At 53.3% G+C, this 23,723-nt stretch overlaps 6 protein-coding genes across 6 annotated transcripts; 3 read left to right on the forward strand and 3 right to left on the reverse strand.

Annotated features, from left to right (window-relative positions):
• Window positions 1-4,726: 4,726 nt before the first annotated feature.
• PG998_014562 (uncharacterized protein) lies at window positions 4,727-6,126 on the reverse strand (the record flags this gene model as incomplete). The annotated part of the gene is made up of 2 exons (XM_066881378.1): window positions 4,727-6,060; window positions 6,123-6,126. The coding sequence occupies 2 exons, from the start codon at window positions 6,124-6,126 to the stop codon at window positions 4,727-4,729; spliced, it is 1,338 nt and encodes a 445-aa protein (XP_066723509.1).
• A 5,430-nt stretch (window positions 6,127-11,556) lies between these two features.
• On the reverse strand, window positions 11,557-12,993 carry PG998_014563 (uncharacterized protein; the record flags this gene model as incomplete). Its single annotated transcript, XM_066881379.1, has 2 exons — window positions 11,557-12,352; window positions 12,407-12,993. 2 exons carry the CDS (start codon window positions 12,991-12,993, stop codon window positions 11,557-11,559), a joined length of 1,383 nt encoding a protein of 460 aa, XP_066723510.1.
• A 1,631-nt stretch (window positions 12,994-14,624) lies between these two features.
• Window positions 14,625-14,844, forward strand: PG998_014564 (uncharacterized protein; the record flags this gene model as incomplete). The annotated part of the gene is made up of 2 exons (XM_066881380.1): window positions 14,625-14,786; window positions 14,815-14,844. 2 exons carry the CDS (start codon window positions 14,625-14,627, stop codon window positions 14,842-14,844), a joined length of 192 nt encoding a protein of 63 aa, XP_066723511.1.
• Window positions 14,845-16,932: 2,088 nt separating this feature from the next.
• PG998_014565 (quinone oxidoreductase) lies at window positions 16,933-18,024 on the forward strand (the record flags this gene model as incomplete). The annotated part of the gene is made up of 1 exon (XM_066881381.1): window positions 16,933-18,024. The coding sequence occupies one exon, from the start codon at window positions 16,933-16,935 to the stop codon at window positions 18,022-18,024; it is 1,092 nt and encodes a 363-aa protein (XP_066723512.1).
• Window positions 18,025-18,245: 221 nt separating this feature from the next.
• On the reverse strand, window positions 18,246-19,357 carry PG998_014566 (FAD binding domain-containing protein; the record flags this gene model as incomplete). The annotated part of the gene is made up of 3 exons (XM_066881382.1): window positions 18,246-18,539; window positions 18,920-19,219; window positions 19,268-19,357. The coding sequence occupies 3 exons, from the start codon at window positions 19,355-19,357 to the stop codon at window positions 18,246-18,248; spliced, it is 684 nt and encodes a 227-aa protein (XP_066723513.1).
• Window positions 19,358-22,539: 3,182 nt separating this feature from the next.
• PG998_014567 (uncharacterized protein) lies at window positions 22,540-23,678 on the forward strand (the record flags this gene model as incomplete). Its single annotated transcript, XM_066881383.1, has 4 exons — window positions 22,540-22,619; window positions 22,712-22,832; window positions 22,892-22,980; window positions 23,060-23,678. 4 exons carry the CDS (start codon window positions 22,540-22,542, stop codon window positions 23,676-23,678), a joined length of 909 nt encoding a protein of 302 aa, XP_066723514.1.
• Between the last annotated feature and the right edge of the window lie 45 nt (window positions 23,679-23,723).

The following is a 23,723-nucleotide window of genomic DNA, read 5'->3' on the forward strand; positions in this document are numbered from 1 at the left end:
TGGGTATGTCTTTTAGCAGGTCCGCTACTTGATAGAATGGCGATCGATGGTATCTCCGGAACTTCCGTATCCGCGCTGTGCTGCTGCGAAGAGGGTTTGTCGGGGGAGGGTGTGGATGTCCGTCCACATTTTAATTGCCCTCCGCCAAAACCGGTCTTGGACCGCGGCAATGTGGGCCTCGGCTTCCGCCACGCTCGTAGCCACGGTCATGAATGTTCCCACAATCGCCTGAGCCCCTATCCTTTGGATGCGGTGGACGGGTTTCGCTGCCCTGTACCTGCACTCATGCATCCAGACGTTTGACGCTTAATCCACCACCGGCGCCACCGTCGCCGTGAAAAGCTGTCGCGCCGTGGCAGGGGAGAGCCCCTTGAGCCTTCTCAGCTCCAGGACGGCCTCCAGCCCTTTGGCCGCGGCTTCGGCAATGTGTTCCTTGTACTTGAGCTTCGTGTCCATGATAACCCCCAGGATCTTGACGTGTTCCTTGGGCCGTACATCCCGTCCTTTGATGGTGAAGGGTGCCGGGTCGGCTTTGTACGGCTGGCGCGCAAAGTGAATGATGGCTGTCTTGTCCGCTTCGAACGTCGCACCGCTCCTCCTTTCCCTCGCGAGGGCGTCGTTGATGATGGCTTCTATCCCTTCGCGGTTGCTTTCCGCCGTCGGGCCTGTGACCCAAGCCGTAAAGTCGTCTACAAAGGCGACAGCGCCCCCGTAGCAGTCGATCCGCCGCTGTACCAGATCTGCATTAAAGGAGAGGAACAGGATCGGAGACAGGGGGGGACCCTTGTGGCAGACCCGCCTGTGGTAGGTTACGGCTTTCGGACGTGTGTCCGTTCACCAGGATCGTCGCCGTACGACCTGAGCAGAAAGCGCTGATCCATTGGAGCAACTGGTCTGGTATTCCTCGCGCTTTCATCCTTTGGAGAAGCCTGACGTCGAACACTCCGTTGTACGCCCCTTTGACGTCGAAGCTCACGAGGCTGAGGACCCTCCGGCCACGCCAGGCAGCGTAGATCTGCTCCTGTAAAAGCATGAGCGCCTGTTCTGCTGACCGTCGTTTCCGTGCCCCAAAGTGGTTGGTTGGAAGGAGCCCAAACGTCTCGACTAGATAAGAGATCCTTTCCGCAATGACGGACTCCATCACCTTTCCGAGTGTGGACAGTAGCGAGATCGGCCGCCAGGCTTTCGCTATAGTATAGTCTTCTTTACCCGGCTTTTTGAGCGGTATGATCTTCGCATGGCGCCATTGGGTTGGTAGCTCTCCTTCCTCCAACGACGTACGGAACAGCGTGAGAACCCGTTGCTTGACCATCGGCCACACTTCTTTCCAAACAGCCACCGGGAGGCCGTCCTCTCCGGGTGCTTTCCAGGACTTGGCCGCGAACAGCTGCCGCTCTATCTCTTCCATCGTGATCGCGCGCATCTCGATGGGCGCCCTCTGCGGGCGGTCCCCTTCGTCGGCAATCTCGCCCGGAAGCGAAGGAAAGAACTTGGTAAGCAGTTCTTCCGCCTGCTCTGTATGGTTGGAGGTGCTCGTCCCATCTGCCCGCACGAGTTGGGGGACTTTCCCAAATGCCGTGTCGTCGCCCGCTTTGAGGTATTTTGCTGCCTTCCAGATGTTGTCGTTGTCGGCGAGGAACTCGTTCCAGTGCTTCTTCTTTTGCTGCCGGATGGCCTCGTGGTATTGTTTGGCGGCACCCTTGGCCGTCGCTTCCAGGTCATGCCTGGCGCCGCTTGCCCTCCTCTCGGCCCGGGCTCGGTTCCTCCAGTATGTGTAGATGCGCCGGAGTTGTGTTAGGTCCGTCGTCCACCATCGCTTCGCATACGGTGATGGCTTGGCTTTAGGGGTCAGTGCGTGCACCGCTTCCAAAACGACGTCCATCAGCCGGTTCGTCTGTTCTTGGACCGTGCCGCCCGTGGGCGTCGTAGCCAGTGCCGCTGCGATCCGGGTGTTGATGTCCTTCCATGGGGCGTTCTTAAAGAGAAGTCGTTCTTGGCCCGTAGGCGCTGGCGTAGTCGTCTCGAAGACCGTCTCGATGGTCCGGTGGTCCGACCCATGTTCCGTGTCGAGCACCCTGCACTTAACTAAAGAATCCTTCATCTCTTCCGATGCTAGGACAAGGTCGATGGTCGTGCTGTAGGCTCCGCCACTCCACGTTTTCGTGCCCCGCGGGAGCAGACTGCTAAGGCCGAATTCGGCCATGAAATGAATAATCGGATCCGCCTCTCCTTGCTTTTCCAGCCGTACCTCCTCTCCGCCCCAGAGCTGGTCATGCCGGTTGAAGTCCCCCGTGATAACCACCTCTACTGCTGCCCCCGTCTTCCTTCTCACTGCCTCAAGAGCAATGCGCAGCTTTCTGCACGCTTCTTGGAGCGCGGGGGATCCTCCACAGGGACGTAAACGGACGCCACAAAGACCGCATGTTCCGGCAGCCGCACGACTGCCGCGGTGATGTCTGGGGACTCGACCGGGACCTGTTCCGCTTCCACCTCCTTGCTGACCCAGAGCATGCTCCGGATCGGCCACCTCCCTTCTCTCCGAACTGGCGGAACCATCTTGACCCACCTATGGTGTCCCATCGGTGTCGTCAGGAGCCACCCCTGCGCCATCCTCGCGTGAGGCTCTTGAATCGAAATTACTGTCGCGTGCTGTACATCTTCATCGTTGAGGAGGCCGTCGTGTACGGGTCCTTGCTTCCTCACGTTGTTTTGAATGATGCGAAATGGTCTAGCCATGGTTCGATGGGTACAGCTTCGGACAGTGTCGGCTAAATGACTCGTGTGGTCCTCCACACGGGACGCACTTTAGAACGGTTGCTTCGCAGCCATGGTGGCTGTGTCCCTCCTTTGCGCATCGTCCGCAGGCCTGGGCGTTTTTGCACTGGAATGCCTTGTGTCCCACCTGCTGGCAGTTGTAACACTGTTCCGGCCGCTCTCGTCGCTCGAATACCCTCGTGTAGCCCGACTCGCCTCGGCGTAAAAGAAACCCTCCTCGAGGAACTTCCGCGCCTCGGCCGCCTTCGTCAGGTAGACAACCATGGATCCGTATGCCTTCCCGTTGTCCTTCCGGCTCAGCCATGCCACCTTGGCGACTGTCGTCTCGTTCTCTTGGCCGAATGCCTCGGCCGCTCCGTCTCGGATCTCGTCGTTTTCGTTGAGGACTGCCGTGCGCCTGACGCTGTCCACCTTGATCGGGTATAGCTCGTCTCGCAAGACGCGAGCGCCAGACGCGTTCGTCTTCTCGGCGGCTTGCTTGACTAGTCGGTGCTCGGTCTCATCTCGGCAGACGATCTTGATGCGTTGGGGCTTCCTAGGGTCCATGGTCACGGCGCGGCATCGCCAGTCCTTCTGTTCTCCCGTCGCTCGCATCTCCTTCTCGATGGCGGCTCGAATCGTTCCGGCGGTCACACTGGCTCGTTTCTCGTCCTCCATCCGGGATGTGTCAATGGTGCAGTACAAGGTGTCGGTAAACGTGGAAAGCGTCGTGTTCATCGAGGTAAGCGTGCGTACCTTGCTCGGCTGGCTCGTCGGAGGCGTGCGTGCGACCTGCGCGTAGGAGGCCTGAGGGCTCGTCTGGGCGCTGCCGGCGAGGGCCGCGCCGTTCTTGAGTTCTTCCAATTGCTGGGTGACATTTTGAAGCTCGGCGGTGAGCCGCTGTATGATTGCCTGCTGGTTGTTGATGATCTCTTTCAGGTCTCGGATCTCGTTCTGGGAGCTGGCCACGAGCTCGTAGATGCGCTGCAGCACCTCCGGTCCAATGACTCCATTGTTGCTCGAACTTGTCTCTGCTCCATTGTCGCCTTCATTCGAGAGTAGCGCCTCGCGTGCTTTGGCGCTGGGCTTCGCCCGCTTCGCTCGTTTGACCGACGTCGCGATAGAGTTTGGCGCGTCCACCACGATCTCCATCTCTGCACGGTCCTCCATTGTCGCGTCGGACGCCCGCCGCCTTTTCATCAACTCCCCTCTCAGTAATGGAATAACAAATAATTGAACAAAGATAAAATAAAGGTTCCCACACGATCTCGCGTCTTTTACAGTCCGCAGGTGCATCCGTCCTCTCTCCACTCTTTGATAGTTTCCGTTTTAGACCTTTTTGCAGGGGTAGCTTCATCCGCCTTGGCCTGCTTCTTCCTGCCCTTCTCGCCATCCCAGTTCGGCCGGAATTGTAGGTCCCGGTCGAAATTGAGGTCATGGCATAGCCTATGGTTGTTGGGGATCTTGTCGATGTCCAACTCGCTCAATTTGGCATTCGTTACCAGCGGACTTGCATTGTGCGATCTGTACAAGTCTGTCAACGGGTTCCCTGAAGTCATTCCAGGGTGGTGGTTGTCTGGGTAGACTGGCTCAGCTTCTTTGCTTCCAGGCACGATGGCTCTGCTCTCGGCTCCAGACCCCTGGTCTCACGTGCACCTAGACTAGATGCCGGGCGTTGTCGTGGTTTGTTTCCTCCCATTCTGTTACCAATAACTTGGTCACTTGTTTCGCTAGGTCTTGCAGGGAACTAATCCATAGCCTCACTTATGGGCAGAGCGAATTCCTGGACAAAGCACGACGTCAGCATCAGGCTATATAAGCTGCAATTTCGGATAGTATAACGAGGGGAACCTTCGTCCTGGTGCTGTCAAAAATGAAGCGATCTTCCCTGCTGTACCTAATCGCCCACTTTGTTTGGCCATAAAAGTACGTTGCTGGTTTCCAGGTTCCTGTCTTCAATCATAATCAGCACTTACGGTACGAGTTCCTTAGATCTCGATTCTTTGCAAGCCCGGCCTGTGGCATCGTGTCTGTGGTTAATATAGACATCCCGTTTACCGCTTTTAGACACTTCGTCCCTTAGACTCGCAGCAATACCGTTGCGAGGTTCGGGTATCCGCATTACAGTCGTGTCGTTCATTGAGTTCCAAGGCTGTGTCCCCACGAGTGTTTGCTCATCACTGGATTGACTCTGCCCAGTATGTGCATCGATCTCGGTTATCTCATTGTCCGCGGCTGCCTCAACTCCTGCGAGCAGCGAATGCGGGGAATCATTTTCCTGCTTAACTTGGGCTGCTGGTAAGGCTGATGCTGGCGAGTTTAGTTCTGCTATTTGTGAATTGCTTGGAAAAGGGTGGACACCGCCCAATACTTCTAATAGTACGTGAGGTGAAGACGCAATCGGAGGGGCAGGCGTTTGCAGTGGCGAAATAAGAAGGGGGTCCTGTTTTGGCGATGGATCAGTCTTGTGTACTGGGGACTCGTCGACAACCGCTGGCTCTATGGGCGTCAAATTAGAGCAGCTCATGCTTGGTTTCCCATATGCTAGAGGACCAGTCTTCTCAACCGCCGGATGCAGGCGATCATTATGCTGCTCCACCTCTTCTTCCTTGGACTTGGTTGGTAGAACTTTCCTCTTTTTCACTGGACACAACCGATTATTTTCTTGTTCTTCTTTGACTTGCTCGAGGTTGAGCGTATGTGCTGAGCTATGGGGAGGCGTCAGGCGCGTTGAAGTACCGGCCGCAGAAGACTCATGGTGCTCCCACAGACTCTGAGCTGTGACTACCTTCCCATCAATGGCCACTTGCTTTAGGTATTGCTTCCATTGAGGCTTCAAAGCTCCTTCACAGTCATAAAGTGGAACTTCTTTCAGGACTCTTGCCCAGCGACTTATGACTTGTTCTGATTCCTCCTTGCTGACTTCGAACCACTCCTGATGACTCTTGCCCCCACAATATGGTCCCTTACATCGCCTTTCTGTATGCCACTCCTTGATCAGCTCATAGGGCGTAAGTGTCTCGGCTCGTTGTGCAAATGGAACATTGTCCTTGTGGAACAACAAGTTCGGTACGTATCCGCACTTGGCCCAATGGCTGAGGCGCACTTCAACGCTGCGTGCTTTCCATCCAATCTTCACATGCCCAGAAGAAGAAGAGCGGCCAAACATGTATAGAGAGCCTGTCTCAAAGTCTCGCTTGACAAGATCTTCGAGAATTTTGCATAAAACGGTATCTTCGGGGCCGGGGTCTCTCACATGCGGGCGAAACACGGAGAGCGGGGTATAGTGACTGAACACAGTCGAACCTGTGGTGGTACCAGAAGATGTGTTCGGCTCTTCGCTGCGGAGTGCGTAACGTGGGAGATACTCATGGGGTCGAAGCTCAATTTCAATCTCAGATTTCCATCTTTCGATCAGTGGTGTCAAGAGCTCTGCGTCCTCAATGCGGTCACGATGTTTGGCATTCTTAAACTTGCAACACAGACAGCGAATGTATTCTGTAAGCAAATCGATGTCGACTTCCTCGGATGCAGGGTTAATGATGTCTCGACGAAGAGCAACCGCGCGTTGAGTATCACTTGCAGTCGCTGCACATCTGCTTCCCTTCTTGGTAAAATAAATGCATTGGAGATTCGAGGATGATGGATCGTGCTAATAAAATGATGTGAGCCATGGCAATGTTAGGAATAAGTCATGATTAAGTCGGCTATCGATAACAAATGCACAGTTCCTTACGACAGAGTTCGTGGGCTCTGCAACTTCATGGACAGATGCACAGGAACATGAGTTGATTTATGGTTATGCCCCCGTGTTATTCCAGGAGTGTTTCGGGCAAAGCCTGGACTGGTGTCTTCCGGTCTTGCTGAAGGAGGTGAAGGAAATTCTCCAGACGCTTGTCCCACCTTGCGACCGAGTTTACCTTGATGAGGGGCTCAATGTGGAATTGATCATGCAGCAGTTCTACATAGGGTCCGCCGATCTTGAGAAACTCGCATTGTGGCTTGCAGGCGTGCTCAAAGCCCATTGTGCTCCTGTGAGGGACGAGCTTGTGGACGAGATGTACAACGAGCTGACAAACAGCAACCGGAGAAACGACATAGAGGGTTTGGTCCAGGGTCTGCGTAGTCTCTTGAGCTTGTTGGAATGGATGAAGCTCGACATTGCAAACCATGAGATTCGTTATCTGAAACCTACTCTGATCGAGGATACTGTGAACTTCGAAAAGCATTTCTTCTACATGGAGATCCAAAGCGGCAAGCTCGACCCTCTTGCAGCACAGCAGTGGTTTGCCATAGCCTCCCATGATATCTGCCCCAGTCCCGGGTCGATGTCGGCTTTCGGCGATATGGCAGTGTTTTTCGAGGCATTGTCCAGGTTGATCCTGCCTTCAAGCTCCGAGCAACTCCCCAAAACGTTCCTCCTTGACGAGAAGCGAATAGCCAAGCTGAGCACCGACGTGCTTGACCACATCCACTTGGAAATATGCATGCGTTTGCACGACGAACTAGAGAGTATACCGCAACCTTGGAGGAACAAACTCTCTCATCCCCACCCCCGCCTCTAAGGTCTATTTCAGACGCTCCGGGCACCAGTTCTTCGAGTAGCAACAAACACGCGGCTAATTTGAGATCCAATAGTAGCGCTTGTTCGGGACCATCAAGTCTACTCTTCTTAACAGCCAAATCAACCAGATTGCCTCCCCACTCATTGAGGAATATGTCTGTTAAAGTTCGGGCAGCGGCGGCAGACACGATAACAAAATCCAAAGATCTCTACAATTCCGTCGTGGCCTTGCTGCAGGTCAACCCAACCCGCGCCAGGTCGACTCGGTTATTGGAGGAGACAAAGGACTATTTGACACCCGAGATCTCCCGCTTCACGGATGCGCCTTACTACGGACTTCTCACATTCGAAGAAGAGCTTGAGCGACGTCTCTGCCAGTCTAATTCGCAACACTTCCAAGACGTCGAAGCTCATATTTACAGCCGTCTCGTCGCCGAGCTTCAAGAACGTGTCAGGGAACTCACACCCCTTGGAAGTCTCGGTCTCTTTTCAGTAGCCGTAGGTATCCGTGTCTACGGGCTCGGTGAAGACTGGGATGATGGATCGAAGGATCACTCTATGTATCGTGACGCAATGAGGATCTCGGCACAAGACGCCCGCGAGGATGGTAGCATAGAGGACATGGCCGCCAGGCTAGCGCATATAGACCTTCTCCATTGGAGAGTGTGGTCTCCGTTAGTCTACCTTGGTGGTTACAACGATACAGAGATGACCGATGCTTTGGGAGTTTGAGACGTACCCAAGTGCTTGCTACTTCCGACGATCGCGTCAGCGACCCTAGGACCTCAATTTCCTCATAATGACCCGGCCAGCTTGCTACTGTTCCCTGCCCAGTCAGTTCAAACAAATTCCGAAGTTGCCTATGTTATCTTTATGAATGAAGTTGCTTTACGCTACGTTCTGCAGCGCTGAACGGTTTCTTTGAGTTTTGCCACTAAAGCCACCTGAATTGAAGGACCAACACCTCCGAAGCCTTAGGGACTCGGTTATTCACGCCACTCAGATATGATTCCCTCAACTACTCGAACTCATCCAAGTAATGGCCAATTCTCGTCCGGGCCTCTCGTTAGCCATTCCAGTGGCATCATCGTCCGCTCGTCGCTTCGCCGTATTGTAGTGTCAGATAGGTTCCTCTACATGTTTTGCCAAGTCTAGCACATTCCCAATCGAGTTGCACACCGCAAGCTCTGCATGCACGCTGGCGTTGATGGATCGATTCGAGCATTAGCGATAGTGAACTGTCTTGCCGTAACCTGTAGGGCCATTGATCCATGGAGGCTAGCATTTTCGGATGGAAAATAGGGCGACTCCCGATGTCGAAAGGCAGCGTAGCTCAAGATTCAGTCACAGGTGCAAGGCAAACTCCTTGACTAGCGTTATGGCATAAGGAGTTCGGAGATGATGCACGTGGCCAAGCGTCGAGGTCTTTTCTTATTGCACCTGTGCCTTTTAGTATCGGGGCAGCTGATTCAAGGAGAGCGTCTTACGCCCGTTTTCCTTTTCCAGTTCCATTAATATCCGTTGCGAATGAACTAGGTATGATAGGATATTGATTCTCTGATCCTGCGCGGAGGGCGTCATCGCTAGAAGAAAGGCTAGTACGAGTTCGTCTAGCGACCAAGCTAGGGTCCTTCGCATTATCTGGCGGTACTAAGTTACGTGGCGTAGCGACCATGCTTTTGAAATGCTGTGACAACACACTGAATATCGCATCCCGAACGGTCCATTCACCTTCACCTTGCTTGACATAGCTCCTTGAAACTTAGCAAGGCAATGGTAATGCGACCGTCCATACCACTGCGGCTACGTAATGTAATACGACGTGATTTGGTTAATGGCGGCTGTGCACCATTGGTCTTGCATCTTGTCTATTAGTGTGGCTGGGACTGCCGTGTGGTGGTACGCGATGAATGAGAATCTACGTCTGAATTGACTAGAAGCAATCGAGAGTTGCCAAATAACGAGAAGGGTAAGCAAATATATCTTACACATCAACGATGTAGACAAGAAAGTAGTTTACCAATAGTCCCCAACTTGATCGAACGGTTTTGCATGTTGTTGCGCAGAGGTCCAGCCAGCCCTTACAAGTGGGCTAGGCAGATCTTCCTACGGGTACTTCCACTGAAAACCCTATTCTTCTCCTTGTTTCCGTCCGCTTCGTACAACCACTTTTCCTTGGCTTTTTCATTCCCTACGACTAAGTTACTGGCCTTTCATCAAAAGCTGCTTCTAGTTTGTGCATGGTAGAGGTTGCGCTGTATGAAAGGATTGGCGAGTACACAGCCATCTGTAAAGTAGCCCCCGTGCTGCAGGGCTCTCGTTCGGTCTGCCTTCAGGTAGTAGTGGCTCAACAGTGCTTTCGACAGTGGAACCTACCGCACCATTCGGCACACTAAGATCTTCGTCACGGCAGCGCCTGCAGCCCGCGACCGATAAATCCGCCAAACATCATCGTGCTGATCCTCGTTGCTTACCACCTTAGCATGGGTATCACATTTGGACTAATGGACAAAGCAAACCTTTGGGACGCAGGTACTGTATACCCTACGAAACCTGATGCAGTCCGATTCGATGAAATGCTCTTTTACCTTCCCCTCCACACAAGCAAGCCAAAGGGTTAAAGGTATCCCATGGCAATCTTGATGCTCCGCTGTGTGCAGTACAACCCTCTAAGTTGCAAGGACTTCACTGAAAGAAGCGAACTTAAAGATTGTACTTCGAGTTCAAAGATTAACTACCTGGGAGACGTAATAATCAATCTAGTGATTTGCCCTACGGCTGAATCATGAGATGCTGCGAAAGGAGCGGATTAAGCAGATAATAACAGGTGCGGTAGCGGATATAGCGCCAATACACTGTTCAACATAAGTTACGGGTGTATCGGTCTGATATCCTAAATATAAGGGGATAGAGGACCTTGGACAGGCTTGAAACTGCCAAACTTATCGGCATAGCAGCGACGGCCCCTCTAAAGGAATAAGATGAGCGGCTACATCATGAATGAGCAGTGAACTCAAGTGTGCAGCGCAGGGCGTCAGTCATTGGTTGTGCTATGGAACTAAGCGGCCTAGCTGAGGGACTCTCTAGAGTGTTACAGGTGCTTGTGATCTAGCCACACAACTTCAGGCCTGAACGATAGGAAGTTCGCAAGCATTACAAAGGGATATATACGGGCAATGGCGCATCCTTAGGTTTTGGTGGAAAGCCTGGGGTTGTTGTATAAATGCAATCTTGCCTGGTCGGCTCGATAGAATCCAGTTCAAATTGGCTGATTGTCCCAAGTTATCGCGTCAAATCGACAATAACGATCCTTGCACCTAAACCGTCTACTTTAAAAGACGACTGTGGTGGGTCCCTCCCGTACATCATATGCAGTTTATTATGAAGTCCCCGTCGCATTTGGGCTCGGGTTCGCTGAGCAGGAAGCAGAGTTAACATCGCTTCTCGCTTATGAAGTTCATCCAGATCCAAGTCAACATCCCCTTTTGCGGATACTAGATCAAGACTGCCATCGAACAGTCCATTATACGTCAACCTGAAGCTATAATATTCATGAAGCCGTTTTAAATAGATAGGATCAATGATGCCGCCTAGTTTCATGTTGTCACAAACCCTCGAACTTATAGTCCAAGCAGAGACCAGGGACGGCGCACTTCGGATTTAGAAGATCATGCAGTCTGTCTTGTCAGACAATGGCACACTACGGAAGTGTCAGCGACGGCATTGAGTGCAGCGCACGCAGCCTCCGAGCCTGGCACACACTACAACGTATTGCTGGAGAATGGCGCCGAGTCGGTGGAGGACAAAATACCATATCCAGCCAACCTCAGACATCTAACACAACGATAGGTAGCGCTGACACATAGTACAGTAATAGATATCGTGATCGGATAGCTGATTGTAATTCAAACTCGTAATCCTCAGGGGATCTTTAATTAAAACCTTACGGTTCAACCTTGCAAATTGAGAGACTTGTAAGAAATCCTTCCATCAATACTATACTCTGTTCACACCAAAGTAGTCCGCTTTCAAAGTCTCACGAACCGTTTGAACCTTCTCCCGATCCTTCGGATAAAAAAGCTGCCGCCCTCTTGTTACCAGTAATTACGTTTCCATCTCCACAGCCCTTAGCAGCTTCCGACGTTGAGCCTTTCCTCCTATTGACTCCCCGTGTGATTCGATGTCGACCAACACCCGGAGCGGTGTTCTCCTCCTTGAGTGCGGCCTCAACGTGAGCATCACTGAGAACTAACCCCCCCACTGAGAGATTCAAAATCTTCCAGGTCGGTCAGCATAAACCCTGGCCAGACAACGACCTTGATCTCGGCAGGCTCAGCCTCCTTTGCCGTATCGAGATAGGTTACGCGTGGGCTCCCAGTTCTACCATTCTGCGAACCTGTTCTAGTGCCAGACTGCCCAGTTTGGGGCCTGCCGTCGTTGGTGTGGGTAGGCAAAGGAAGCAGTAACCATTTGACGTCGTAGTCGTCCTGGAAGACCGGCTCGACGCGCTGACGATAGCGCTGTAGCTCTGCCCAGCCTTTGTATGCCTGTTTGCAGAGGCCCTCGAGGGCTACCATGAAATTCGAATTGTTGTCTTTTGGAACTAGAGGGATACAGTAGGAGGCAATGCGCTTCACAGCACTCCCCACCCGCGCTTTGCCATTCTCCTTCTGCCGGTCCGGAAGAAGGGCGACAAGTTCCGCCCGCAGGTGCTGCTCCCGTGGGGCGTCTTCGTCGATGATATCGTCCAGTAGAGCGCAAATCTCGTTGTTTTGCTTGAGGAGGTAGTTGGGTTGGAAAACCTGTTCCACCAGGATGCTCGACATGATAGACAGAAGGGCGCCAATGCGCACGTGCTTCGCGACGGGAGAGTTGGCCACAGGGAGAGGGATGCGACGATGGTTGACGGTGGTGTATGAACGAATCGTGTCCCATAGGTCGGTATTGGAAAGAACATCTTCATCCACATTGCCGCCACAATACGAAGTTATGAGATTGTAGGCAGAATTCCGGATGCCTTCGAGCCATTTAGAGCTGTTCAATCGGAATTAGCATCAATTAAGAGGGATCAGAGGCTCTCACGCTTACATGGGTATCGGGTTGGCCTCTTTGGGCTCCGGCTTGAATGATTCAAGTAGGTTGAACTTGATTGTCAGGTTCTGGAGGTTCTCTTCGGCTTCCGTGAGCTGTTTGGTCGCCTCAGCGACGCGACCTTCAGCTGCAAGAGCTCGCGTGGCTTCTAGCTTGGCCTTTGAATTGGCTCCCTGAACATCGGCCTCGCTTTTTTTGAGTGCCTTCTGAAGTCTCGTCATCTCCACTCCGTTTGCGTCGAGTTCCTGTCGTTGGGCCGAAATCTTCTTATTGGCTTCTTCTTCGGTTCTTTGGAGCTCTCCTATTCTTTTCTCCGCCTTCTCCAGTTTCACATTGGAGGCTGTGGTGAGACTCTTCTCTTCGGCGAGGCTGGCTTCAAGCTCTCCTATGCTCTTCCGGTCTTGCTTCCTCGCAATGGAAAGTTCCCTAACATCAGCATCAAGTTTGGAGTTGTCCTGTATCAAACCATCTAGGTATTTGAATTCATCATTGGCAGCAAGAGACGAGATATCTCTGACTACGGCACACACAGCTTGATGTGACCTTTCTGCCTCAATCGGTTTCACTTGCAGTGTTGCCGACATGGTGCCGATAGTGACCTGAGGGAGTGCCAGAGAACACGATTGTGTCAGGAAAAGTGAAGAGTAGATTGGAAAGTCAGGTTAAAACGGGATGGAATCCGAAGAACGTGCGAGGAGCCTGGCTACTTCCGACGGATGGCAAAGACTCGACAGCTTCGAGACTTTATAGACGAAGGCCAGCTACTCAATCCCATGCGCTGCCAACGGAGCTGCAACTTGAGAACTCCGTAGCTCCTATCGAAGCTGGAGCTTCAGACTGAAGAGTGCCTTGGGAGCGCCTTGGGAGCGCCTTGGGAGCGCCTTGGGAGTGCCTTGTGCAATCATCCTGCCACCGCGTAGCGATGCAGTCCGTATGCTGCACCCTTGAATGAACCATTCACTATCGCAATCGGCACGCCATCTCGGATGCAAGTCGTTGACCGGTCGACCATTCGGCTACGATCCTGATTGGAGTAATTGCATACCGGAGGCCGAAAAAGAGCAGGCCGACAAGCGGAAGTGCTCGAGTTCCGATTATAATGGATGGCGGGTAGGTCGGCCTTGCACATAATACCATATGATTGGGTGAAACGGCAGCATGAGGGTCGGTCGAGAGGCGTCCACGTCGATGCGCAGCTGCAGCTTGACGAGACGTGGTTCAAAGACTGCGATGCGACGATAGACCAATTGACCGGTGGAGAAGACAGCCAATGGTCGATGCGGACCGACGCGTGATAAGAACGCTCGCATCGCCAAAAACTCTAGGCGTCCGGGGTTGCCTGATGATGGGCATGAACCCCAAATCGCCCCTGGATTACCCCACGCAGTTCATTTCGGTCAGAGATTCTGCCGCCCTAAGCTATCCAGACGCTCACGCTGTTTTGGCGTGTCGCATTGAGTGGAAGATTGGAGCAGGGCGCGTATGGTGCGGCAGAAGTCAATTCAACTCCCGTAGTGGCTTGTCTCCAATTTTGCGAGGCTCTTGCAGCTTTATGGTACCTAACGCGTGAGGTTGGCAACGCAACAATGCAGATTGTGTGACTTGCAGCGACGATGATTTGATGGCGAATTGGTTCACGAATCTCGAGGTGTCAGCGAGTGACACGCTGCAAAGCGCACTCGCAAGTTTCGTTCTTTCAAGCATGTTAAGGGCGTACGTGTGTGTTCAGAGCTAGTTGCTCGCTCATCGCCGCAGACTTTCTATGCCCTGCCCGATTGCCGATCGGGCGCCATGGTGGCGCCCGACGCACCCGCCCGATGTAGAAGCCTGTTCTAGGTAGTGCATCATCGAATCGGCAGCACACGCACAAATGAGGAACTTCTTGCTCGACTGAGATGGCCTCGTTATACATGCTAGACTCGGCGGAGTGTGAACGCCTCTTTTCTAGGGCAGGACGCCCGGCAGGAACAGTTGAGCCAAGTGTTGCGAAGTTGGCTGGTTGCAGGGCTGATTGAGGAGCTAGAAGCTCCTCCGCTGCTTCTTGGATCGTCAGCACCTCAGTCAGGTGGTGAGAGCAAGAAGTTGGAAAAGGCGCCGATACGGAAGGGCGTCACCTCATCGCCACACCCGGCCATCTGACAGATCATCTCAACCCACCAAAGCCTTGGACGTCGGCACGGTGTGGTGCCTGGTGCCGGACGAAGGCGATCGCCTGATGGAGATGGGTTTCGAGGAGCTGAAGATGATTGCCGGCAAGGTCCGAGAAGAGGGCCTAAAGACCAAGAACGAGGACGGGGTGCTGCTGGACCAGCTGCTGCAGCGCAGAGTCACGGCGTCCAAGTCGGATCTTGGCGCCGCCGAAGTCAACAACAATTCTGTCTTTTCCGCGCCCGTCCAACAAGCAGACCTACACCATCCCTGCCGCCAAGTCGTGACTGATGACGCTACTTGCTCTTCCCAAATCCACCTTTGGCCAAAGCCCCGATTCTTAATTCAAACAGTGTGGTTTTTGTGGGATGTGTCAGATGGAAGGTATCGGTACCTTGGAGGCCGATGATCCGACCAGGACCCACTAAGAGAAATATGTACTGGAACTACCGCGTTGTACCACAGACAGACAGTTCAACTAGACACAACCAATCACGCGTCTGACAGTACCCCCCAAAATCGGTGTCCACTTTTGTCCATGTGCAGCTACATAATATATTGCTAGGAAAGACGTTATGGCAAGCGTCGCACTGATGAGGGCTCTCTACGAGAACCGGAACAGTACAGATCTAATATTTTCAGCGCTAAAAGAACAAGAGGAACTGAGCATTTCGACCTCTCCAGGGTCACACTGGCCGTTACTAGGGGATTGAATCAAGGAAGCCGATTTGGACTCAGCGCCTCTTAAACTAGCGCTGAGGCGACGGCCGCCAATGCCAATCAACCATTTCGCGGAGCCCAAACTGTCTCGACCTACAACTTCTCCCAAGCATCCCTGGTTACGCCTACGCAACCCAAACAGATATGCAGTATGTGCGCCCAGTTACGAAGCATGGCAATTGCGCTGATTGGTTTCAGGGGTCGATTTTGAGCTGGCACGCACGCCGGCAATGCCCTACGCTGGGTATACTTTACGCCGGTTATAAAGCCTAAACGCAGGGCACGCGTGATACGCATCTCACCAGAGTTTTGAACGGGGCTGTCTGGGCGTCCATTAGTGCTGCGTGGATCCTTACAGGAGCGTAAAATGGTTAAGCTGCGGTAGGGCAGATGTAGACCTTAGGATGTAGATCCACCCATTTTATGTTGCTGTGAACGTCCAGGCCTTGTATGGGTCAGGTCTAGAGGGAACCATTGCTGCTGGACAGTCTTCCCCTTGTATATCACCAGTGGAGGCAGAGCGTTGCCAGTTGCCGAGATACACGCGAGAAGGGATGTCCAAGCACGAGATCCAGGCTGTTTCTTTCGGATTAGACGGGTCTCAGATGATCCAAGGACAAGACCATTCGACCTCTACCATCCAGAATACCAGTCTCGTCCATATTGTATCGGTTGGCAGCTTTAATGACCTTGATCTCCGGCATGGCGAGATGGTTGAACCAATGCCTGATAATATCAGTTGTGGCTCCATTAATGCGCTGAGAATCGATTGCTCTGCTTCTCTGTGCCTTGATTGATGGATTTATCTTAATAATAGACTATACCCAGCTCTTCCCAAGAGGCTGGGAGTCTCCATTGATCTGAATGATGCGCTCAGCGAAATCCTTCAGTTGTTGATGAGTTAGTGGAAGACCTAGCTCAGCCTGGATGCGAACCTGTTCCGCCAGATGGCTCTCTTGGGCCGGAAAAAGCCTCTGGAGATCGGTCCACGCTATGCTAAACAAGACAAAGCTACAGACTTGAGTAACGCGACCACACATCGCCAGTTCTTCTTGATCGATGATGGAATCTATTCAGAGAAAACCCCAGTGTTTGGCGCATGGAGGCCAAGGGTGGTGATTGGTTTGGGCGCATCCCCCATCCCACCCTGGAAGCATCGTCAGGTTGGGCTAACTGGAATGGACGGAGCAGGCCAGCCAGATGTTACGCTAACGCCTGGGATCTTTTTAACATGCATCCCAATGTCGTGGCACGCATCCATAGCGGAGTTTCCTTTCGCTTCTCCCCCTACAGTCGGGAAGTTGGGTGGATGGTGATGTAGTACAGCATGCAAGTCCGAAGGGCCGAGTCTCCTGGGCAATTGTACTGCAGGTTTCGCGGCATAACGGCATACTTTGGCGGTGGGCTTGTTTTTGTCACCCACTTGCGTGGACTGGACCTATCTCGGCAATTGGAATAGTGGACTAACCCATAGTAATACACAGTTATGATCTCATAAGAACGTCACGGCAGCAGGATTCAGAAATATAAATAATTGTATCCCGACTTGCAGTTTGATTGTCCGTTTAAATGTTTTGACTCTAAACACCACAGAAACTCATTTTATTTACCCGGCTATACTTGGAAGAAACACGCCCCCTTCAACAACCAACACGATGCACGCCATCGGGGTCTCACAATACGGCCCTCCCGACAACCTACAGTCCCGGGAGATTCCGAGGCCTTCGACACCAACGGGACGTCAGATGCGCATCGAGACTAAAGCCGTGTCGGTCAACCCGATCGACATCAAGGTGCGCGGCGGGACCTACGACGACCCACCGGACTACTATGAGCGTGTGCGGGGCCTCACCAAGGGCGAAGAGCCCAACTTCCACGTCATGGGCTATGACGGCGCGGGCGTGGTGCGTGAGGTCGGGCCCGACGTGCGGCACTTCAAGGTCGGCGACGAGGTGTACTACCTCGGCAACCCCGTCTTGCAGGGCAGCTACGCCGAAGAGCAGCTGGTCGACGAGCGCCACATGGGCCACAAGCCGCGCTCGCTCGACTTCGTCCAGGCCGCCGCCATGCCACTCACCTACGCCACCGCCTACGAGGGGCTCGTGGACCGGCTGGGCATCCAGCCCGAAGAGAAGGCCGCCATTATCATCATCAACGGCGGCGGCGGCATGGGCGCCATCGCGTCGCAGATCGCACGGCGCGTCCTGAAGCTGCCCGTCGTCATCACGACGGCGTCGCGGCCCGAGACCGAGTCCTTCTCGCGCGACGTCGGCGGTGCCACCCATGTCGTCAACCATCGCGACGACATCGTGCGGCAGATCCGCGCGCTGGACCTGCCCGGCGACATGCCCCTCAAATACGCCTTCATCACGTCGCGCACGGAGCAGTACCTCAGGCCCATCGCGGACCTGCTGGCACCCTTCGGCCGCATGTGCAGCATCGTGCAGGCGCGCTTCGACATGTACGGCACGCAGTGCATGAGCAAGTCACTGACCTTCTCGTGGTGCTGGCTCGCCACGGGCGCGTACCATGGCTACGTCAACGACCAGGAGGAGAAGCACCGCGAGTGGTACGAGAAGCTGGCGTCGCTGCTCGACGACGGCACCATCAAGTGCCACCTTACCCAGCGCAAGCGGCTCACCCTCGGAAACATTCGCGAGGCACACAAGCAAACCGAGGCCGGCAAGGGTATCGGGAAGACGGCGCTTGGAGTCGACGAGCCTGGGGACCACCCAGTTTTCCAATAAGTTGTGGCTATGAAAGGTTGGACCACGGGTTCAACAAGCTTGGCGGGGGTATGGGCACAGCAGATGCTCGCATGATATCGAATCTCTTATAAGATAACAGCCTGTAACTGGAGGAAATAGTGTTTAATGAATTCTCTCCTTGATTATAGAAGTATACGGGCAGTGTAATACGAAAAGAAGCGCTTTATCGTTAAGTGGTTACGGCCCTTCGGCAAGTAGGCCTACTGTTGAGCGCTCGCCGATGCAAGGAGAGACTTCGCAGACTTCTGAGCAGACTGCGCAGCCTGGGCGAAAAGAGTAGCAGCGACCTTGGCTGGCATGCTCAGAAAAGGCGAGTGGCTGAACTTCAGGCTGTCGGTGAAGGAACAGGCGGGGAAGGCGGATTGGAACCGCTTCTGGGCGGCAAGCGGGTTGGCCTGGTCCTCCTCGGCGAAGATGTAGCCCATCTCGAAGTACGAGGCCCGCAGCTCAAAGACGGCTCCGTCGTTGGACGACTTGACGCTCTGCGGATGAAGCTGGGATCTCACCTTTTCGGCCAGACTCGAATCCACGTCGCCGTAGAATACGTCGACCAGGTTTTCGGAACCTTCAGGACAGATGAAGTTGCCTAGAATTATATCTATTTCATGGGGGACCTGGCCCGCTAGTCATGCTAATGCGCCATTGCTACTTTTCTGACTCTGCACTCCAGTAGGCCAACAGGTGTGGGCAGCTATGGACTGGGTTCGCAGCGCTCGGCCTGTCGAGAGATGTAATGGCAGCTGTGAGATTTGACTTGGTGCCTGAAGCCAAAAGACAGCCGTGCCGCCATCTATTCTCCAAAGAACAAGAGACAACGCAGGGTGGAGTACAAAGAGGGAGGAAACCGCACACCCATAAGCAATGAGAAGATTACCATGGGCTGCCCACACAGGGTAGCTGCACCAAAGCGTATTCCATAGACTTCTCTAAAGAACGATCTCATCAACGTCTGTGCTAGGTTCTTGTCCAGTTCGTGAAGATGACAGAAACACGTGGCACCACCTCGTAGCATGCTAGCATTTGCTTCCGTGATATAAGCAGGTGGGCTTCTTTGCACACCGGCCTTCCATCGTCGGAGCAGGCAGTCCAGGATCTCCACGCTCTCCTCCACTGTAGCCGTGTATTGTCTGCGAACCCAAGCCTTGTAATCGTGGGGGCCCTTCTTGCCGGGAACCTACCACCCGCGGCCGTAGATTTCGTACGCGCGAAGTACGCCCTTTACCTGTCCGAATTTCAAGGTGTCGTTAATGGCTTCCATGGTCTCGTTCTGTTTCTCAAGTGCTATGAGTAAGTGAGTATGCATCTGGCTCATTGTGAGATAGGGTGGGAGGTCAAATTGCCGGTTAAGGCCTCCTGCCATACCCGGTTTCTGAATTGTAGCGCGAATCAATGTGGCGGGTCAGCGAAGAGACATCGTGAACTTCTCCGAACGATCCCGCAGCACACAGCCATCATCTACACGGATGGCTCTTTCGACGCCCGAGGAAACACAACGAGGTCCGCAGCGGGCCTCTGTTCCTTCACTCCGCACACGAGAGCAGCCAAATGCTACTCCTGGAATCTGGGCCCAGGCCTCCTGATTGCCGACGCAGAGCTCACATACATACACAAAGCCCTGCGAATTGCCCGATCGTGGAACGCTCCCTGCTACATCTTTACCGACAGCCAGGCTGCGCTCCGTCAAACGCAAGGAACTAGCCATCTAGCGAGGCAAGTGAACAGCATTGCAGAATCTCTCCAGTACCCTGTCCAGCTCCACTGGTGTCCGGCGCACTGTGGGATCTGGGGCAACGAGATAGCCGACAAGCTAGCGAAGAAGGGGCTTCAGAAGCCCCTCTCACGAATAGCGTTCTTTTCACTAACATGCGTGGAAGGGGAGCTCTGCTTTCGTTTCTACGGGAAACAAAGCTTCCCTTTTGTTAACTACAACGAACAGGCTGTGCATGGACAGCAAGTTGAGCGATGGAACTTCTGGATTTGGACTCTCCTGGATTTAGAGGAGTAAGCCCTCATCAGGGCTAGTTTTGTCATAATGTCTGTCATAGCTAGATAGCTGCATACGGACAATAAACTTGATTAAAAAAAGGACCTAATCCTCTCGTTTCTGACACAGATTCAACGTCCCCTATTGGTGTCCCATCTGGTAGATACGGGTTGTTTTAGCGGCAGCCACCTACAGTCCGCACAGCATCTGGCAGCGTCTTCTTGGAAGCTGCTTAGGCTGGCGATGGCTCGATTCCAGTTCATGGGAAGCTTTGAAGTGGCCCTTATCTCCCTTCACTATGCAACTTGAGCACATAATTTCTGGACCCTTCTGCCAGTGTCACGGCTCCAGGATCTATTCCTGCATCTATGCCCCCCTCTTCGCCTCCTGGGCCATGTTTGTCCCTCCCTCTCTTTCCTCTTTTTCTCCCTTGCTTCCCTCTCGCCCCCTTTCTCGATCCGCTCGCCCCCCTCTCGCCCATTCCTTCGCCCTCTCTCGTCTCTCTCCTTCCACTTCCCCTTGCTCTCTCTCTCACTCTCCTTCCACTTCCCCTCGCTCTCTCTCACTCTCCTTCGCTTCCCATCTCCTCGTGCTGCCACTACGCTTACCTACTTTACGCTCATTGTCTCGGCTCCGCCGCCCGGGCGTAAATAAATTGTGTGTGTATCACGCCATCTTTGTGTGATACTCTTCAGTGATACCCCCTCGCTCAAACCCCCCCCGATGGCATCTGCCGAAGCCCAAAGGAGATGCTCATTTCCTTCCGAGAGCCTGCAGAAGGTACAACAAATTAACACGAATGTTGCTTTGGGAGACTACCAAAAGCAACTAGACGCATTTCTTGAAGATACACAGGTACGGCTGCCACATCGCTAGTAGCACTGCTTTTTCTCTAACGAGACGAGAGAGGGTGGACGAAATCTAGTTATACGCCGTTGCAAGGTACACACACACACAATTTATTAACGCCCGGGCGGCGAAGCCGAAACGGCAACTGACGCTAAGCTACTGTACATTCATGAGTCGCTTCCTTGTCACCCAAAGCCCTTGAATGTCCCGTTTTCAGTTGGTCACTCCATTACCGTCAGCACGTTCCTGTTCGGGGTCCCGTGTTAGTAATGTCTCCTGGCAGGCCAGCTTGAAGGCCCTTCTCCAAGTGTCCAGCATCCTATCCTCGGCAGCTGAAGCGGCGCCTGCAGTCTGAGGCACGGGTCAGTTAGCAGTGGCAGAATAGGTTAGTAGATAGCCCTAGGGTGTACCCCTTTGGATTGATGGGTATGCATCCAGTCGGCCCGTGGCCATGGCAAATCGTATCGTTGCTCGGACGGCCTCCACAAATAATTGTCATAGCGGCGCTTTCGAGCTCTACGCTCGACACCGGCCTCCTCACAAAGATCCCGGAGTCCGTGTCCGCTACCCAGACGGCGGCCTTGCCGCTGGGAATCAGTACCGCCGCCACCGCCATGTTACCGAAGAACGCCATGGCGCTGCTCCTGACCGGCACCCCATCTGCAGCCCAAAACAAGGACTAGTACGATAAGAAGTTACTTCTTATCTGGGGCAGCTGCGACATCCAGCTCGCCGCCATGGCGGGTTTCGACGTGGCCACGACGGCCAGCACGCGCAACCAGGACTGCTACTTGAACCTCGGTATAATGTGGGTCTTCGACGACGGCAACGAGAACGTCAAGCCGGCCGGCGGAAGTGTGTGCTCGCCGAGGCTTATCTTTGGCTTTCAATATAAACAAGTTCAAGTTAAACCTGAATGACGCCGAAGAAAAACACTGGAATAACAAAATACTATAGTTGCAATTTCTAGTTCATTGGATTGATCCATCTCCTCAGATCTGCGTCTCAGACTGATTTGCTTAAAGCGGGTCCGGACTGCTTCCCCTAGCACACATCCGCTTCGTCAATTCCGCATTGGCCATGTTTCTCTGGCGTAGAAATACCGTTCTTGGTCAAGCGTGACCACTAAGGAGTTAGTAGTTTCACTAATGCACATGCTAGATGCTACTCGGTCAGAGCGGCACGGCATTGATCTCAAGCTGCTCCTGCAATTTAGTCTAGAGCCTGTCAATCACACTGCAGAACAAAGATTCAATCAAGCGTCGGTCAAGGTGATTCTTTGCCTCGAACAAACGCTCGTCATTATCATCAACGAACGAAACATACAAATATACCGCAAGCAAGCATCGCCGTGCCCCCCAAGTTATTTCGAGCCATGCGTTATTAGTGAGAATCAACATCTGGGATCGCATCTTCAAAAGTTAACGAATCACCTTCGAGGCTCCATCTTTTTCCTTCGTTCAAACTTCATCGGCGTACCAAAGGGAACCCAACGACTACCACGAGCCGACGGAGAATCATGTCGGTCACTTCCAAGACCGACTACCAGGTAGCCTCACTGGCGGCGGGTTTTTCGCTGGGTTTCGGCATTCTGACGGTCTGGGAGGTATGGAAGCAGACGAGGAGGAACAAAAAACCCTCTCCGGAGCACCTACATCTGGATGCTCTGGGGCGAGATTGTCGCCAATCTGGTTCTTGGCGTCCTCGCTTATCTCTTCCTCAACGACAACATCCACGCGGGGTGAGTTTCCCTCGCCGCCGCAGCGCCACAGACGCGCATGGGAACGCATTCAGGCGAACAACATCACTGACCGGGCCTTACTCGAACTCTAGGGTGCCCATCTTCTTCGTAATTCTGGTTTGCTGGGTGTTTGAGATACAGCTTCTGATGCAAATCATTGTCAATCGGATTGCCGTAATCTCGGAAACACCCAAGACGGTCAGTTACATCAGAGTACGTGCAGCACATCCGATGTCATCATGTGTACTGTTTGACTTACTTGGCTCGTGCAGTGGGGTACCGTGGGCATCATCTCGTCCATCAACATAGCTGTTTTCATCATCTTCATTCCTGCGCATTTGGAGCACCCGCTAACTAAAGCGTGAGTTACATTTACTCCACATGGATTTCACCAAGTTTGTATTTATAATATAATTATATACTGACGCGACCTCCTACAGATTCGTTGAGGCTAACAAGTACTGGGATAAGATATCCAAGTTTTTGATTTGCTTTATCGACGTCGGCCTGAACTGGTACTTCCTTCGTATTGTCAAGCAGCGTCTCGTGAAGTACTATGGGTTGAAGAAATACGCCCCGCTGGCAGCCTTCAACGCGAAGCTTATGGTCTTATCGGTCGGCATGGACATCCTGCTCATCGGCCTCATGTTCCTTCCGAACCAGACCGTCTTTATCCAATTTCACCCCGTCGTCTACATTGTCAAGCTCAACATCGAGATGGCCATGGCGAACCTTATCCGCAAGCTGGCGCAGAGCGGGCACGGAGACGACATGCCCGACTCCGGCGGCGGCAGCAGTCACCCTTACGGGTACGGCACCGACAATTTCCGGAGGGGGCATAACCAGGATCGCGAGCTCACGACCTACACGCGCACCATCGACAACAAGGGGCCGTCACGGCCCAACTCGAGCGCCGGTTCGGACGACAGCAGCTTCGTCGGCGGCACCCAGAAGACCATGAATTACAACGTCACAATAGAGGACGCGCCCAACGCAGCAACGCGCAAGCAGCCGGTCATGAAGTCGTTGTCTAACTCCCCGAGGACGAGATCTCGCTAGCGTACCATGCTGGACCCCATGTTGTGTAGGCAAGGCGATCTTACA

This window comes from Apiospora kogelbergensis (genome assembly GCF_038363985.1).
Source record: "Apiospora kogelbergensis strain CBS 113332 chromosome Unknown utg000012l_segment0_segment0, whole genome shotgun sequence".
Taxonomy (NCBI): domain Eukaryota; kingdom Fungi; phylum Ascomycota; class Sordariomycetes; order Amphisphaeriales; family Apiosporaceae; genus Apiospora; species Apiospora kogelbergensis.